This window comes from Portunus trituberculatus, chromosome 50 (assembly GCF_017591435.1).
Source record: "Portunus trituberculatus isolate SZX2019 chromosome 50, ASM1759143v1, whole genome shotgun sequence".
NCBI lineage: Eukaryota > Metazoa > Arthropoda > Malacostraca > Decapoda > Portunidae > Portunus > Portunus trituberculatus.
The window spans coordinates 25,071,566-25,089,505 of NC_059304.1; the positions used below are offsets into that span (position 1 = coordinate 25,071,566).

Genomic DNA, 17,940 nt, shown 5'->3' on the forward strand with positions numbered 1-17,940 from the left:
CGTGCAAGCTTGTCATACTTGTCGTCTTTGTGTATTATGCTGCTATTTTTAGTTACTATATCGCCTTCAAGAGGAAAGTGGACGCTCTCTCTCGGAGAAAAAGAGAGAGAGAGAGAGAGAGAGAGTGACATTTGCTAATATTTTAGACACAAGCGGGACGATGTAGCTTATCTTTGAGAGGAAGAGGGGATATGTGTGTGTGTGTGTGTGTGTGTGTGTGTGTGTGTGTGTGTGTGTGTTTTCACGAATGTTACAAGGCGGACGCATGTAACTTATCTTCGAGAGGGAGAGGAGAGGGAGGGAAGGAGATGGGAGGGAGGAAAGAGAGAGAGAGAGAGAGAGAGAGAGAGAGAGAGAGAGAGAGAGAGAGAGAGAGAGAGAGAGAGAGAGAGATGGGAACAGTCTATGCCATTGGGGAATTTTAGACACAAGGCATGTAGCTTATCTTTAGTGATTGGTGGAGACAAGGATGGTGGGAGGAACACTAGGATTTCAAGGACAGCATACGGCATGTATAGTTGGTATCCAACACACCATACGGGACAACTGAACTGAAGAAAGCTCAGAAAAGAAATATGACGCCTACGTAGGCGTCACCGTATATGCTACTGGGGCTTCATGACGCCTACATAGGCATCACCAATCATCATTGGTGTCAGATGTAGTATCAGAAATAAGATCACGATGCAGCAACCTATCCTTCGCACAAATTATGCCCTCTGACAAAGAATCACCAGCCATCTGCCTTTGGTTTATACACACAATCAACAATTTCTCCATTTCTTCCACTGCCGCAGGTTGCTTAAATTGTCTTTTCACACCAATCGTCACATCAGCTCTTTTAATGAACTCTTTCTTCTTCAGTATTGTGGCTACTGTAGATTTAGCCATACAGTACTCAGCTGCAAGATCGGTTATTCTTCCTCCCTTCTCATATTTATCAATAATCTTCGTTTTCTTTTCGATGGTTATCACTACATTCTTTCCTTAAGCTTATTCTCACCACTAACAAGCCTCTTCGGTGCCATTGTAAGCTTCTAAATGTAAAAAAAACTCGGGGAGAGAACGCACAGGACGATGTTATTCTTACGACAGCGGAGGATCAACTGGCTGCGGTGGCCTGGTGGGGAACGTGGGGCGGCGGGAAGGGAGAGACCCTTGTTTACAGCCACGTGGACGGACATTCGACTAATAGGTATTTTTTCGAATATTAAGTCAAACTTCTGTGTTCGAGTATTGAAAGGTTCAACTATTTAGACGTTTGAGTATTGAGATTGCGCTGTGTCTTGTTTATGTGTTTTTTGGGGCTCAGATTTTCCTGTAAAATCACTCTCAGTTCTTTTCCTCTTTAGTCTTCATTATTTGTTCCTCTCCCATCAAATAGTTCCATAGTGGTCTTCATTTGCTCTTTCCTAGTTCCATTATGTGACATTTCTTGGCAATAGACTCCAATTTCCACTTCCTGCTCCACTCATAGATCTTGTTTATATCTTCCTGTAACAGCAGACAGTCCTCCCTGGTTTTGATAACTCTTATTAGGTTTGCATCATCAGCAAATAAATTAATATAACTGTTTACCCCAATGTGAATGTCATTTACATAAATCTGAAACATAATGGGGGCCAACACTGACCCTTGTGGCACTTCGCTAGTTACTTTACCCCAAGATGAGTATGTATCTCTAATCACAGTTCTCATCTCCCTATCCTTCAAATATTCTCTTATCCATTTTAGCAAAGTTCCTCGCAGTCCTCCTATGTTCTCTAGTTTCCAAAGTAGTCTTCCATGAGGGACTTTATCAAAAGCCTTTTATAAATCCAGGTATATTGTGTCCACCCATCTGTCTCAGTTTTCTAGTCCTGCAATAACTCTCGAGTAGAAGCTTATTAAGTTTGAGACACATGACAGCCCTGTCCTGAACCCAAATTGTCTGTTTGATATGACTTCTTCCTCTTCTAAATGTTTAACCCATTTTTCTTTGATATTTATTTCACACAACTTCCCTAAAACACTTGTAAGTAACACTGGTCTGTAGTTTAGTGGTTCAGTTGCCTTTCCTCCTTTAAATATTGGTATTGCATTGGCTCTCTTCCATTCTAATGGAATTTTCCCTTCATGTATTGAATTTGTAATTATTTCCCAAATTGGATCCAGTAGTTGCTCTTTACATTCTTTTAGCATCCAGCCTGATACACCATCTGGCCCCATTGCTTTTCTGACATCCAACTTATCCAATAATCTTCCAATATCCTCTTTGTGCACTGTGATCTTCTGTAATCCTTGGTAATGCAATGTCCTATTAGGTTCTGTGAAATCATCTTCTGCAGTGAACACCGTTTTGAAGCTGTCATTCGTTATTTCACACATTTCCTTCTCTGCTTGATATGTGTTCCCTCCTTTAATTATTTTTTCTATTGTTTCCTTGTTCTTCATTTTGCCATTTGTAAACTATAGAAAAGTTTGGATTCATCTTTGCTCTTATTCACCACATCTTTCTCAAAGTGTCTTTCTTCCTCTCTCCTCACTCTCATATATTCATTTCTTGCATCCTTATAATGCCGTCTGTTTTTGTCATTTCTCTGTTTTATGAGTTTCTTCAAAGCTTTATCTTTTGCCTTTTTAGCTTGTATGCATCTAGTACTGTATCAAGTGTATATTTTTTTCTTAATGCTATAAAAAGGTACATATTTTACTTCATTATATTTATGTAAGAATATTTCATATTTCCCTTGTATTGTCTTTTTGTACAAAATGTTTCTCCACTCAATATCAGCAAAAAAGATCCTTAATATTTCAAAATCTGCTTTTGCATAATTTAGTCTCTTTCCTTTGTAGTCCTCTCTGTAAGTTATCCCATCCTCCTCCTGTATTTGCATCTCTAATGTCACATGATCACTTGTTCCTATTGGACTAAGGTATTGTATGATTGGAGGGGGCTCTGGTTTCTTTGTGAATACTAGGTCAAGCAATGATGGTTCTTCTTCCCCCCTGTACCTTGTGGACTCCTCCACCCACTGATCCTTTGCATTAACCATAGTCAACTGTAACACTTCCTCGCTCCACTGTCCAGCATTATCAATTACTTCCATCTCTCTCCAGTTTACTTTTATACAGTTAAATTATCCAACAAAAAGTATTCTTCTATCCCTTTTTATCATGTTATCTAGGCACTTAATCACATATTTTTTCATATCTTTGTGTTCTTCAGTTCCCCATGTATTTGTCTTAGGTGGCACATATGTAACTAAACTTTTTCTCTTCAGTTCCTGTTTTGATTGTTACTCCCATTACTTCTACTTGTCCTCTCCATATTGCACATTCTCCACACATATATTATCATGAAACATTATTAGCAATCCTCCTCCCCCTTTATCCTTCCTGTCACTCCTCCAGCTATTATATCCCTCTTCTTTAAAGTTAACTTGGAGGTCCTCTCTTAGTTTTGTTTCAACGATGCACATTACATCCGGCTTTTTCTCTTTCAAATAATCCCTAACCTCCAACACACTGGATAACAACCCATCAATATTAGTATAAGTCACTCTTATTTTCTTGCCTCCTCCATGACCTCCTTGTTCTTCTGTAGATACCACTTCTTTAGTCTCATATCTAGAACCCTCCAGTAGAAATTCTTTTTCTCAATCTCCGTCCTTTTCTTGTTTTTTTTTCCTTAGTTTCATTTCTTATCACTTTCTCCTTTTCCCTCTCCTCTAAGTTCATATCTTTTAATATCCATATATCCTTGTGTTTAGTATCATTGGCCAGCTTCCCTTTCCTAGCCTTAATTTCCTCCACTGCCACTTGAGATCTCATTTGCACTTTCATTGGTCTCCTACCCCTTTCACTGTATCTTCCTAACCTGATCACTTTCTCCACCTCCTGGTCTAGCTCTTGCGTGCTGTCTTGAACTTGTTTGATAATAGTTTTAGCCAATTTTCTCTCTTCACGTTCTCTTGTGAACTTGTTTGGATTTTTTTCCTTCATTCCAGAAATCACAAAACTTTTCCTCTTATCTACTGTATCTTGTAAAAGATCTTTTTCTTTTATTACTTGTATTACAGCAACTTTTGTGTTTTCCTGAATTTGTCTCTTTACTACCTCTGAAAATTTAATTTTTTTCTGTTCCTCTTCTTGCTTCCATGCATTTTGTAGTTCCTTCAACTTGTTTTCACCCAATCCGCCTTCCACCATGTATGATGGTTAGCATGTACAGGTCATAAGTGTCTGTTGATAATGGGAGTGGCCATGGTAAGACCCTCTACTTTTTCACTGCCTTTCCAGTGCATCTATGAATTTCTTTATATTTTTTATCTATGTTTTCCTAAAGAATAAAAGCTTGTCTCTTTTCTGATTTGTGGGAATATAAACTTGTTATGACTTTAAAGAATTACTGGCAAATTTATTATGTAGTAATGATATCTTTAAGATGCTTATCAAAATTAAAAACACATACTATGTTTTTTTTTTATTAATCCAGTCTCACATGTTATTTATCAGGAAACTAGAGGAAAACTGGGAGGTGATTCGTAATGAAGGTGTGGCTCTTCTTGGACTGCCGGTTCAGGATGGGTTCCGTCCAGAAGCAGAAAACCTTAGGGACATTGGAGACTGGAAGCAGTATGAGTTGTTTACCAAAGGACGTAAGATCACCGCCAACTGTGTAAAAGCTCCAAGGACCTGTTCTCTGATAGAACAGTTTCCTGCAGCTGCTGGCTGTAAAAGAGGGCAGGTAATGGTCTTGAATTTTGTCATTTATTTTAAACAGTTCTTACAATAAACTGATACATTTGAGGAGGTTATTGGCAGAGGGATGTATTCACTGTCCAGACCATTTTCTAAGATAAGTACAGTCAACTTTTGATTGCGCGAAGATTGTATTCCTGGTGACGTCATGTATTAAAAATCGCCATATCCAAACTTAATTTTCCAGTAGAAAACAATGGTAATAGGGGATGGGAGGGTTTACATTCCTAGTTACTGGGAGAGTCTGCCTATTTTGGGGATTTTATTAATCAAACCTTAAAAAAGATATTAATACATCATTAGGTCACAGAAGGAATAAAAACACACATTTTCATTTTATTAGCTCTGATGGTACAAAATGTGCTCTCCCTCAGTCCCATCACATTGACAGTCACCAAGGTCTTTTCTCCCCTAACATAGTGATCTAATACTTCCAACTTGTTTTCAATGCTTCCTTGATTTTCTGGAATCACTTTCCTGTAAGGTGATTGAAAAATGCTTGGATGCCATAGTGTAGGACAGTTAGTGAAAATGCAGGGAAGTGATCCACTCACCATGTGATTAGCTCCAGACTGAGTGTGGAGTGAGGATTGTAAGAAAAAACCACCTCCTAAGGTGTTATTGTCTCATATATACATTTATGTTCACATAACATTTTTATTAGCTTTTTAAAAGCTGTACCACCAAGAAAAGATTATATTGTGATGCACAAAGTGAAATCTTGCATGGAACACCAAAAACAAAGCAGATGAGGAGGCATTATTTTGTCCACCACCTGGTAATCGTCACGCTGATCAGTGGCAGCCACTTCTTCTTCTTGTGACCCCATTTAGCTTGTGTATTGCTTTCACCACAATATTTGTGTTTCCACTCCCCTGTTACATGTTATAATTGATATCATATCTTTGTATTCATATATGATTATGCCACGAGGTTCACCTTGACTCCCTGGCACTGAGTGATAGTGAACTACTATTGAAATACCGCTTCCCTCAGCATGAACTACTCTCTTCGGAACTTAATCTGGTAGAGGAGGACTCAGTGGGGCAAGCAATTCTCATTCATACCCAGATTTTGCTAACTGACTACATGTACACCAGAGCAAACTATTGTTAGATAACTGGATGGGTTTTCAACACTGCCATTCTAACCTACCCTAACTTAACCTTAGTATTTCATAAGAATGTAAAGCAAAGAAATAAAATGTGTTCCAGCAGTTAGGTCAAGAAATAAAATAATACCCATACAAAACGTACATACAAATCCAGAGTGTCTCGGTGATGTTCCCTGCCTCTATTTATTGACTGTCATAAAATTGGCTTTACCTGACTTGATTTTCCAGTGCTTTCACCTGTTTGCACTTATCTCCTCATATGAAATATTTATTTATTTGTGCTTATCCAGTCTTAAATCAGAGTAGTGTACTTTTAAGAAATTTAATGGTGAAGATTTTATGTGGAGATATCTCAGGAAAATTTTCCATAATAGATCTTTATTCCAATTTTGTTTATTGTTGTGGAGCTGAGTTTGTCAGAGAAATTTTTATTGATGTAGTAGAATATGTATGGTTATTATTATTAGAGGTTCATTAATTTAGTTAGCTTCAAACTTGATAAACCACTCTTGCACTTTTTCCCGTCTCTCTCTCTCTCTCTCTCTCTCTCTCTCTCTCTCTCTCTCTCTCTCTCTCTCTCTCTCTCTCTCTCTCTCTCTCTCTCTCTCTCTCTCTCTCTCTCTCTCTCTCTCTCTCTCTCTCTCTCTCTCTCTCTCTCTCTCTCTCTCTCTCTCTCTCTCTCCTAGCAGCTGTTTTCATCTCTCATCTTTAATAGATTTTTCATACTTTTAGCAACTCTTCATTTAGCCACCTAATTTTTCCAGTTTCCTATATCTTCCATGACATCTTTTCAAATGCCTTCCTGAATTCTAGGTACATCCAGTCTGTCCAGCCATCTCTCTTGTATTAAATCAACTGCTCTACAGTAATGTCACAGTAAATTTGCATAAGATCTTGCCTTTTTAATCCAAAAATGGCCATTTTTGAGTAATTTATTATTTTCCAAAAATTTGGTCTTTTTAATTGTTATTATTCTTTTACATACATTATGTTCCAAACTTCTCAGTTTAAGTAAAGAGATGGTTACAGATTTTATTATGAGCAAATTGAAAGGGAAATTGGATAACCGTAGATATGGAGACAGGACAAATGACCTTTAGCTTGGAACCTGTATAATTGTATAATACAATGAGGTAGATACACACACACACACACACACACACACACACACACACACAGAAGAGGAAAGGAACTTTGAAAAAGACATTGTTGAAAAATGTAAGGAGCAACCAAAATTGTTCTACAGATTCATAAATGGAAAAATTAGGCAAAAAGAAACAATAGAAAGGTTAAAGGGAGAGAACGGGATGGTGGAAGACCCAAAAACTATGGCAGAACTGTTAAATAATAAATTCCAGGAGGTCTTTACTAAGGAATCCAAATTTGAAAGGCCACAGGGTAATAGAGAGACAATCTATATGAGAGAGATTAAAGTAACCAAGCTTGAAATAAAAGAGTTAATGAAGGAACTGGATGAAGAGAAGGCAATGGGACCGGATGAAGTCTCAGGCAGAATACTGAAAGAACTAGCAAGTCCTATATACAACATCATAAAATGCTCAATAGAAAATGGAACAGTACCAGTAGAATGGAAAAAAGCTGAGGTGGTTCCCATATATAAGAGCGGAAGGAAGGAAGAACCTTTAAATCACAGACCGGTATCATTAACTAGTGTAATATGCAAGATGTGTGAAAGAATAATAAAGAAACAATGGATCAAGTTCCTTGAAGACAACAAATTAATATCAAATAGCCAATTTGGTTTTAGAAAAAGACGGTCGTGTGTAACTAATTTATTGAGTTTCTATTCTAGAATAGTTGATAGAGTACAAGAGAGAGAGGGATGGGTTGACTGTATTTATTTGGATTTAAAAAAGGCATTTGACAAAGTCCCACATGCAAGATTACTATGGAAGTTAGAGAAGAAGGGTGGCTTAAAAGGAAGCACATTGAGATGGATAGAAAATTATTTGAGGGGGAGAGAAATAAGGACGGTAGTTAAAGATATGAAGTCCAAGTGGAGAGCAGTAGAAAGCGGAGTGCCACAGGGGTCAGTATTAGCACCAATACTTTTCCTCATTTATATTAACGACATGCCAGAAGGTGTGAACAGCTACATAAATCTGTTTGCAGATGATACGAAAGTGTGCAGAGTTATAAAGCAAAAGGAGGATTGTGAAATACTGCAAGAAGACCTAATTAAGATCTAGGAATGGAGTAAAAAGTGGGAAATGGAATTCGAACAAAAGCCATGTCATGGAAATGGGAAAGAGTGAAAGACGACCCATGGGAATCTATAAGATGGGATATGGAGTAGAACTGTAGAAAGTAAAAAAGGAAAAGGACTTAGGAGTGACGATGGAAGAAAACAATCAACCAGTAAGCCATATTGATAGAATTTTTAGAGAAACATATAATTTGCTAAGGAATATTGGAGTAGCATTTCACTACATGGACAAAGAAATTATGAAGAAATTGATAAGTACTATAATAAGACCCAGATTGGAATATGCAGGAGTAGTGTGGACCCCTCATAAAAAGAAACACATAAGAAAGTTGGAGAGACTACAAAAAATGGCTACAAGAATGGTTCCAGAATTTGAAGGGATGACATATGAGGAGAGACTAAAGGCTATGGATCTGCCAACTCTGGAACAAAGAAGGGAGACAGGGGATCTGATACAAGTTTATAAATTGATCAACGGAATGGACCAAGTGGATAATGAAAAACTGATCCTGAGAAAAGAAGATGACATTTGAAGCACAAGATCGCATAGTAAAAAGCTGAGAAAAGGAAGATGTCTGAGAGATGTTAAAAAATATAGTTTTCCGCAAAGATGTATTGAGACGTGGAACAGTTTAAATGAAGAAGTAGTGTCTGCAACAACTGTGCATACTTTTAAAGTAAGATTGGATAAGTGTAGATATGGAGACGGGGCCACACGAGCATAAAGCCCAGGCCCTGTAAAACTACAACTAGGTAAATACACACCAGACGCGGTCGAGGAAAGACGCACTGGCATCGCTCAGACAATCAACTGATCCTCACTACCTATTGTATAGTATTTACAGTGACCTGGGCAAGTAGTGTGGACTCATTTTTCATGAAATCAACTGTTAAAGAATCATGAGTAAAGAAGAGATTCCATCAAAATGCAGGTATGAGACTAGGGAAAGAATGAAAGATGATGACTATGTTGGTGAGGGAGAGATCGCATTTGAAGGTTTCGATACGGCGAATACTTCACTACTTTAAGAGAGTGTTGACTGTTGAACGTAAACTAGACAAATAGATAAAGGAGAATATGGGAATGAAAGAGAATGAAGAACAGGAAAAAGAGTTTATAAAACTAAGAGAAAGGATAAAAAAAAGTGGAAGAAAACGAAGCTAAGCTAAGAGCGGAAAACGAAGAACTTAAAAAGGAAGTAGCTAACTACAAAAAGCAGATGGAAGAAGGACTCGGTAAAGCCGAGAAAGAAAAAGAGAAGCTGAAAGATCTAGTAAACAAGGAAGAGGAAAGAGTACAGAACGTGATTAAAAAAGAAGTACAAGCATGGAGAGTCCAAGATAAGAAAGATAAGGCCGATTTTCAGGAGGTGATTCAAGAACAATTAAAAGAAAAAGAAGAAAATATGACAGACAAAATGATAGGAGTCCTCAAGACAAAAGAAAATCTAGTTAGAGAAATTGCAGAAAAAAGAAGAGTGTAATCGTATTTGGAATAAAAGAAAAATTATAAAATATAGACCAAGAAGAGAAAAAGAAGAAATGAAATCAGTCAAAGACCTACTGAAGAATCTAAACGACAAAGATAGGCAGAACTTGGAAGAGGAAGTAGAAGAAATAAACAGAATGGGACCATATCAAGAAGGAAAAACGAGACCAATTAAAATACTACTAAAATCACAAGCAACAACAGAAGAAATATTATATAGAACAACAAAACTTAGAGAAACAGAAGGCTGCAAGGATATCTATATAAAGAAAAATAGAAATGAGGAAGAAAGGAAGAGATACAATGAACTGGCAGCAGTAAGGAAAAAAATAATGAAAGGTCAGAAGAGGAAAAAAAGGCATTGTTTTTGGAGAATTCTAGGAGACAGGATAAGGAAATGGTATATAAACGAGAAGGAATAGAAAAAAGTGGAACAAATTTAACTAAAAGTGATAAAGGCAAGAGACTAAAAATTATGTATAGGAACATAGACGGGGTTTTATCAAGTAAATTAGAATTAAGAGATTACATAAAGAAAGAGAATCCGGATATTGTATGCCTGGCTGAAACAAAACTAAATGAGGAAATCAAAATAGACTTGGATAATAGGTATAATGTATGGAGAAGAGACAGAGGGGGTAAAGGAGGAGAAGGAGTCATGATAATGTTAAGGAAGGAGATAGTGATAAACCAAGTGGAATGTGGGGAAGGAAAAGCAGAAATACTGTATGTTAAGATACATATTAACAAAAAAGAGTTAACAATCATTGTAACATATGTGCCACCAAAAACAAATTCATGGACCAATCAAGAATATAGAGACATGATAGATGACACAATAAGGAGTCTAACGAGAATCATTAAAGAAAGGAGAAAAGTGATATTAGTAGGAGATTTCAACTGTAAAGGAGTGGACTGGGAAAATTATGAAAGTGGTATGGGGGAAGAAGCCTGGGAGAAAGATTCTGAACCTAATGATAGACAATATGATGGACCAGAGAGTAAAGGAATGCACAAGATTCAGAGGAAATGACGAGCCGGTGAGATTGGACATAGTTTTTACAAGGGGTATACAAATGAATGATGATATAAGATATAAGTGCCCATTGGGAAAGAGTGACTATGTAATATTAGAAATGGATATAGAAGAGGGATAGGAAGATAGAGACGATTCATACAAAGGAGACCGATTACATTACAGAAAGGCTGATATTGAGAATCTCAAGAACTATTTTAGAAATGTAAACTGGGAGGAGATGGAAAACTCAGAGACGATGCAAGAGAAGTATAACTATTTTTGGAAATATACAAAACAGGAGTCAGGGAATATGTCCCGAAATATAGACCTAAAGAAGAAGGAAAGAAAGATTGGTTTAATGCAAGGTGTGCTAGGGCAAAGGAGAAAAGAGATGGAGCATGGAAAAGGTGGAGAAGAAACAGAAATCCAGAAAATAAGGAAAACTTCAAAACAGCAAGAAATGAATATGGTAAGGTGAGAAAAGGACACTGTCGAAAAATGTAAGGAACAACTGAAATTGTTCTACAGATTCATAAATGGAAAAATAAGGCAAAAAAAAAACAATAGAAAGGTTAAAAGGAGAGAACGGGATGGTGGAAGACCCAAAAAGTATGGCAGAACTGTTAAATAGTAAATTTCAGGAGGTCTTTAGTAAGGAATTCAAATTTGAAAGACCACAGGGTAATAGAGAGACTGTCCATATGAAAGAGGTTAAAGTAACCAAGCTTGAAATAAAAGAGTTGATGACGGAATTAGATGAGGAGAAGGCAATGGGACCGGATGAAGTCTCAGGCAGAATACTGAAAGAATGTAGAGAAGAACTAGCAAGTCCTATATACATCATAAAATGCTCAATAGAAAATGGAACAGTACCAGTAGAATGAAAAAGAGCTGAGGTGGTTCCCATATATAAGAGTGGAAGGAAGGAAGAACCTTTAAATTACAGACTGGTATCACTAACTAGTGTAATATGCAAGATGTGTGAAAGAGTAATAAAGAAACAATGGATTGAGTTTCTTGAAGACAACAAATTATTATCAAATAGCCAATTTGGTTTTAGAAAAGGTCGGTCGTGTGTAACAAATTTATTGAGTTTCTACTCTAGAATAGTTGATAGAGTACAAGAGAGAGAGGGATGGGTTATTTAGATTTTAAAAAGGCGTTTGATAAAGTGTCACATGAAAGATTACTATGGAAGTTAGAGGAGAAGGGTGGCTTAAAAGGAAGCACATTGAGATGGATGGAAAATTACTTGAGGGGGAGAGAAATAAGGATGGTAGTTAAAGATATGAAGTCCAAGTGAAGAGCAGTAGAAAGCGGAGTGCCACAGGGGTCAGTATTGGGCAATACTTTTCTCATATATATATATATATATATATATATATATATATATATATATATATATATATATATATATATATAAACGACATGCCAGAGGGAGTGAACAGCCACATAAATCTGTTTATGGACGATGCGAAACTGTGCAGAGTCATAAAACAAAAAGAGGATTGTGAAATACTGCAGGAAGACTTAAACAAGATCTGGAAATGGAGTAAAAAATGGGAGATGGAATTCATTGTGGACAAAAGCCATGTCATGGAAATGGGAAAAAGTGAAAGACGACCAGTGGGAATCTATTAGATGGGACGGAGATGGAGTAGAACTAGAAAAAGTAAAAATGGAGAAGGACTTGGGAGTGACGATGGAAGAAAATAATCAACCGGTAAGCCATATTGATAGAATTTTCAGAGAGACATATAATTTGCTAAGGAATATTGGATTAGCATTTCACTATATGGACAAAGAAATGATGAAGAAATTGATAAGTACTATAATAAGACCCAGATTGGAATATGCAGGAGTTGTGTGGACCCCCCATAAAAAGAAACCCATTGGAGAGACTACAAAAAATGGCTACAAGAATGGTTCCAGAATTTAAAGGGATGACATATGAGGAGAGACTAAAAGCTATGGATCTACCAACCCTGGAACAGAGAAGAGAGAGAGGGGATCTGATACAAGTTTATAGATTGATTAACGGAATGGATCAAGTGGATAATGAGAAGCTAATCATGAGAGAAGAATATAACATTAGAAGCACAAAATCGCATAGTAAGAAACTGAGGAAGGGAAGATGTCTGAGAGATGTTGAAAAATATAGTTTCCTGCAAAGATGTGTTGAGACTTGGAACAATTTGAGTAAGGAAGTAGTGTCAGCAATGAGTGAGCATAGTTTTAAAGAAAAATTGGATAAGTGTAGATATGGAGACGGGGCCACACGAGCATAAAGCCCAGGCCCTGTAAAACTACAACTAGGTAAATACACACATGCACATGCACAGAGCACACTTTGTTTACTTCTAAAAGATTTTTTTCCTAGCTCATTCAATCTTTAAGTCTAAGACTAACTATGACTAGTTTCCCTACTATTTTCCTTTTTTTGATAGTTTGTCAGTATGTCTGCTGAGTAGAAATCTAAGTTAAATCAAGCTTCTCCAATGGATTGTGTTATAGATTACTAGGTTTTAAACCTGCAATCTTTATGCCTAATTGTTAGAGAGAGAGAGAGAGAGAGAGAGAGATGGGGGTAGGCAGATAGGGAAGGGGATAAGAAATGTGGAAACCAGGAGTGTGGGATGGAGAAGCTTGTGGCCAATAGTATTCATCTGCTAAGAAACAGGATTTAACTTTAGCCAGAAATATAGGTTATAAGGTGCTTTTTCAAGTGTGAAGTGAGTGTACATAACATTTAATATTCATCAGGTCAAGTTTAGTGTGATGCAGCCTAACACCCATGTCCATGCCCACACTGGCCCTACCAACTGCCGCCTTCGAGCTCACCTGGGTCTTGTGGTTCCCAAAGGGGTGTTTTTGAAGGTTGCAGAGGAGACCGTTACATGGGAGGAAGGGAAGATCTTCATATTTGATGATAGCTGGGAGCATGAAGTGTGGCATGAGGGAGACTCCCTCCGATTGGTGCTGATTGTCGATGTCTGGCATCCAGAACTCACAGAGCATGAGCGCAAGACTCTCTCACCTATTTGATGGGTTTCCTATGGAGATCCTTCTGTGGCCAGTAGTGTTCCAGTTCAATAGTGTGGATGAGGTTAAGGAGACATACCATTAATGTTGTAAGTGTAGAACTGTTCCAATATTTTGTACAAGTACTTAAGTTATCTGTTCAGCTTTACACATTTATTTAAGAATGCAACAACATTTTCATCTATTTTCCATATTCAGTTTAAAGAACAAAGTAATTAGAGCATCAATGCCTCAAACATTGTTTATCATTAAGGTTGTATGGGACAAGATATGTATTAATGGTTTGATTTTATGTAAGCTTTAACTGATGTAGCACAAATATAGAATTGCATGGACTTGGAATCATTCAAACTGAGAACAATGCTAAACTGTCCTGTATTGGCAGCTGTTGGGTACAGAAAAAAAAAAAAGCATTACCTTTTCATGAATAGTTCTTGGGGATAGTGTATTATGTGAAAGCATCTATATTAATAGCAGTTTGTAGCTCTTGTAGCACTGCTCTTTATCAGTTTACCTTTCTTAAGGTATCTGAGAATTGCACATCTCATAAGAATGATCTTGTGAGACTTCAAGCTTTGATCTTTAGGCTTTTCAGAAGTAGTGTGGTGGCTTCTTGAAATTTACTTTTAATACCAGATTTGCTTTAACAGTTTGATGTTTTAGATTTCATTTTATGCATTTTATTTGTATATTTTATGCACAGGTTTAATGATAGTTCTTATTCCTAAATGTATTTGTTATTTAGTTTTGAAATTTGTCACAAACAAAAACAGCCCAATTTTTTTTATTCTTGTTAGTAGTGGATTCTTCCCAGGAGATATCATCATGGGAGGTGCTGCACACTCAGCCTATGACCATCTGAAGAGACATAATAACCTTACTCATTGCTGCATATACTCAAATTGCTTGTTCATTCATACTCCACATCAGCCCACTGGATATCTGCTCTAGCAATCTGCAAGGGAGAAGTAACTCTGATTTTTTTTTAATACTTCTTAAAATATGATTATTATTTACAGGGTCTGGTGTAAGGACCAGATTATGGTCATGGAATACTTCCTAGTGTGCCTTACTGCTGCTTAAGTGTTCATTGCTGGGTAGCTTGATATGTGGCTCACCTCCACATCTCATTCTGGGAAATTATAGTCCTCAACGTTTGAAAGAGAAGTTAATGGCCCGGTGGTTAGCTTGCTTGGCTCATAACTATTGAGAGATCCAGGATTTTAATCTCCTTTCTAGCAGAGCTTGTCTGCCTTGAAGCTGGAGCCTCATTTTGCCTGAGAGAATAGATGTATCTCTAAGTAGAAGTGTAACTGTAACCTCTCTGTTTGACAGCAGCAGAAGGCCAGCAGGTCTGCCCTCCTAAATGTACGTGTGTGGTTGTTTTACGTATGACATTGGTAGTAGTAGTGGGAGGAGGCCAAGAATCATGCTCATCTTTGTGTGTGTGTGTGTGTGTGTGTGTGCGTGTGTCTGATTTCATGTGTGCAAGTGCACTTGTAATGAGAGGCAGAAGTGGTTTATATTACAGCACAAATGATAAACTGGTTAAATGTAATATATTTATTATAATTCCTTTTTAAGTAAGTGACCAAATGAATTACCAAGAGATGTTGGTATAACAATCAAGAAAGAGCCTTGAGAAAAACTTGTATATGTTGAAGATAGGTATGTAAAGTTACATTTATCGCAGAATGGTTCATACTGATATAATTTTACTTTGGGTAAGACCTCTGGAAACATTATAAGATATCCAAAATTTTTTTCTCATATACAATAAGAGTATGATGTAAATGAAATTCTTGAATAGTTGTGTTTCAAGAAGCAACTATGTTGTTATAGTAATTTTTGTTAAGAACTTATTAGATAATAGGAGGCAGTGAGTGTGTGCCCAGAGTGGAAAACTCACAATTTTGCTATTATGATCATCTTTAAGGAAACAGCCCTAAGTAATGTATAAAGTTTGTGTGATGATGATGGTGGAATGATTTTCCTTCACTTCTGTGAGGCACAAAGGTGGCTGGGCTGATGATGGTCTGTGTACAAGGATTTTACTGTAGATGTTTCTCTCGCTAAATAAAAAAGAAATATTTACTAATTTTATCAATTATCTCATATGTTAGAGGCTTGCCAGTCAAAGTTCATTGTTTTTCTTCACTTTCCAGGATTTCCTTTTACAACACAAAATATCAAGATGCATTTTAATTCTCATGTTATCTCTGTTATAGAATACAAAGTATGGTAAGTGATGATAATGAGAAGCGATGAAGGGAGAGGTATGCATAGGAAGAGTTGAGTGGTGCTGAGAGGCAATGAGGGTGTGTGAGGGGATACTAGAGGACAGGACAAGTATTGCCTGCAATGAATTGTATGATTTTCTCATTATGAATTACTGGTTGATCACAAGCATCATTACTCTCAAAATGTCAAAATACTCTCAACAGTCTGCTCATTTATTACAGGACTGGTGGTACCCATTGCTGGTACTTGCTACAGAATGTGTTTTATTAGACTGCCAGTTTCCTTGATGTGCACATTTCACTGCCCTATTATGTCCCAGCAAAGCAATTCATACAACAGTTACAGATTACTCTTACTCTCACCTTAAGCTTATTTTGCATGGCCCTTACTATTTAGTGTCACTGTGTGGTTGAGTTATCCCTTGCCAGTTGGGTTCTCCATTCAAGACTTCTTTATGTCTGGGAATATTATTAGGTAAGTTGATGTCAGGTAATCTGAATTCATTTTGTTCTCTTGTTTCCTAATAGATGAACATACAGTAGTGATTTAAGTTGTGTCAAATATATGTATATATCATGACACATACTTCTATACTGTATACATAGCTGTTTCAGAATTTTATGAGAGTAGAGGATACCACCAGAGCTTTCAATTGTGTGAATGTCTGTATGAGTCACATTCTGCAGTACCCCACATCTACACAATATATTTCAGTGGTATGTTACTGACAGACGACACTGTGCAAAAGTTGGTGCTACTGTGTGAGCTGAGGTTGTAGACCATCCATACCCAAACACTGGTACTGAAATACAAAGCTCATCTGCAAAACAAGAAGGCTGAGGGAACCAAAAAGCAAGGAAGAAAGAGATCTTTGGATGCAGCTCTGAATAACCAGAAGAACATGGTATGGTTAGTGGGAGCACTTATTGCAAAAAACTGATCATTAAGGACAAGACTTTGATATGGCTATGACTATTAGCTCTGTCATCTGTCATAGCATATTTCTAGGTCTATCTTGATGCATGTGCCGTTTATATAGCGTTATCTTAGGTCCATCAAAATGCAGTAATATTCTGAAATGTCAAACAACTGTCAAAATTATTAGCTTTGTCTTGATGCACTGGTAAGTCTGTTGTTATGCAATCATGACAGTTATAACTCTGCTGTACTGCTGTTGTGATGATTTTTTTTTTTTTTATCATAATTGCATCATGGCTGACATATGACCATGACACTGTCTTGACAGTGTCATGGCAGTGCTATGATATGCTGAACAGTTATCGAGTTCTATGATTTCTAGAAGCATGCACAAAAAATTTAGAGTGATTCTATTATGATTTATAACCATCCTCATCATGACTGATGACAGAACTGTGTCACCACAGTTCTGTTCTATTCTTAGTGGTGTCATGATAAGAATCTTGGTTGTGTGGAGATTCCCAACATTGTACAGGGTAGGAGCTGAGGAAATAAATCCATGTGACTCTTAACAATTATTTTAAAAGACTAGTATTCCATAAATGGAATATGATTTATTGTGGACAATTGTCCTCTTTGTCATTTACTGTATATTTTGTTGCTAGTTTTAGAAATGGTATCAGCAAGTGGAGGATCTGAAGGAATTATTTTCAGTGAGGCTTCACTTTTTTGTGAATAAAGGTATTGACACTGAATTTTTAATCATCATATTGTTTAATTAAAATACTTCAAGGATGTTAGATAGCAACATTATAAATAAGAAGAGTTGGATCTTTTGAAATTAGGAAGACTGTGATAATTGTTTTTCTTTGGAAAACCAGCATCATCATGTTAAGTATTATAAAGTGTTGCTGTGTATAGTTGATGGGACTTCAAAAGCTGGCTTAAGTGTAAGAGGATTATCAGGTGCTGCGTCCCAGTGACTGTAAACTGATTCTGGCTGAAGATCTCTTTCTAAAACATACTTAGTTTTATAGTTGATTTCTATACAGTATAATGAATTGGCTAAACTACTGATACTTGCCAGGTCTTGGATACACACATACACACATACACATAGATTTACATATCAACAAAACTTACAAATC

The 17,940-nt window shown here is 36.9% G+C and overlaps 1 protein-coding gene across 4 annotated transcripts in view; it reads left to right on the forward strand.

Moving 5' to 3' along the window:
- LOC123500094 (aspartyl/asparaginyl beta-hydroxylase-like) overlaps positions 1-15,727 on the forward strand; it is an 85,547-nt gene extending 69,820 nt beyond the window's left edge. For all 4 annotated transcript variants that reach the window (XM_045248744.1, XM_045248745.1, XM_045248742.1 and 1 more), the window contains 2 exons: positions 4,498-4,729; positions 13,355-15,727. In XM_045248744.1, the coding sequence (XP_045104679.1) occupies positions 4,498-4,729; positions 13,355-13,636 (514 nt within the window). In that variant the 3' untranslated portion in view covers positions 13,637-15,727. The remainder of the gene's footprint in view (positions 1-4,497; positions 4,730-13,354) is intronic.
- The last annotated feature ends 2,213 nt before the right edge of the window (positions 15,728-17,940 follow it).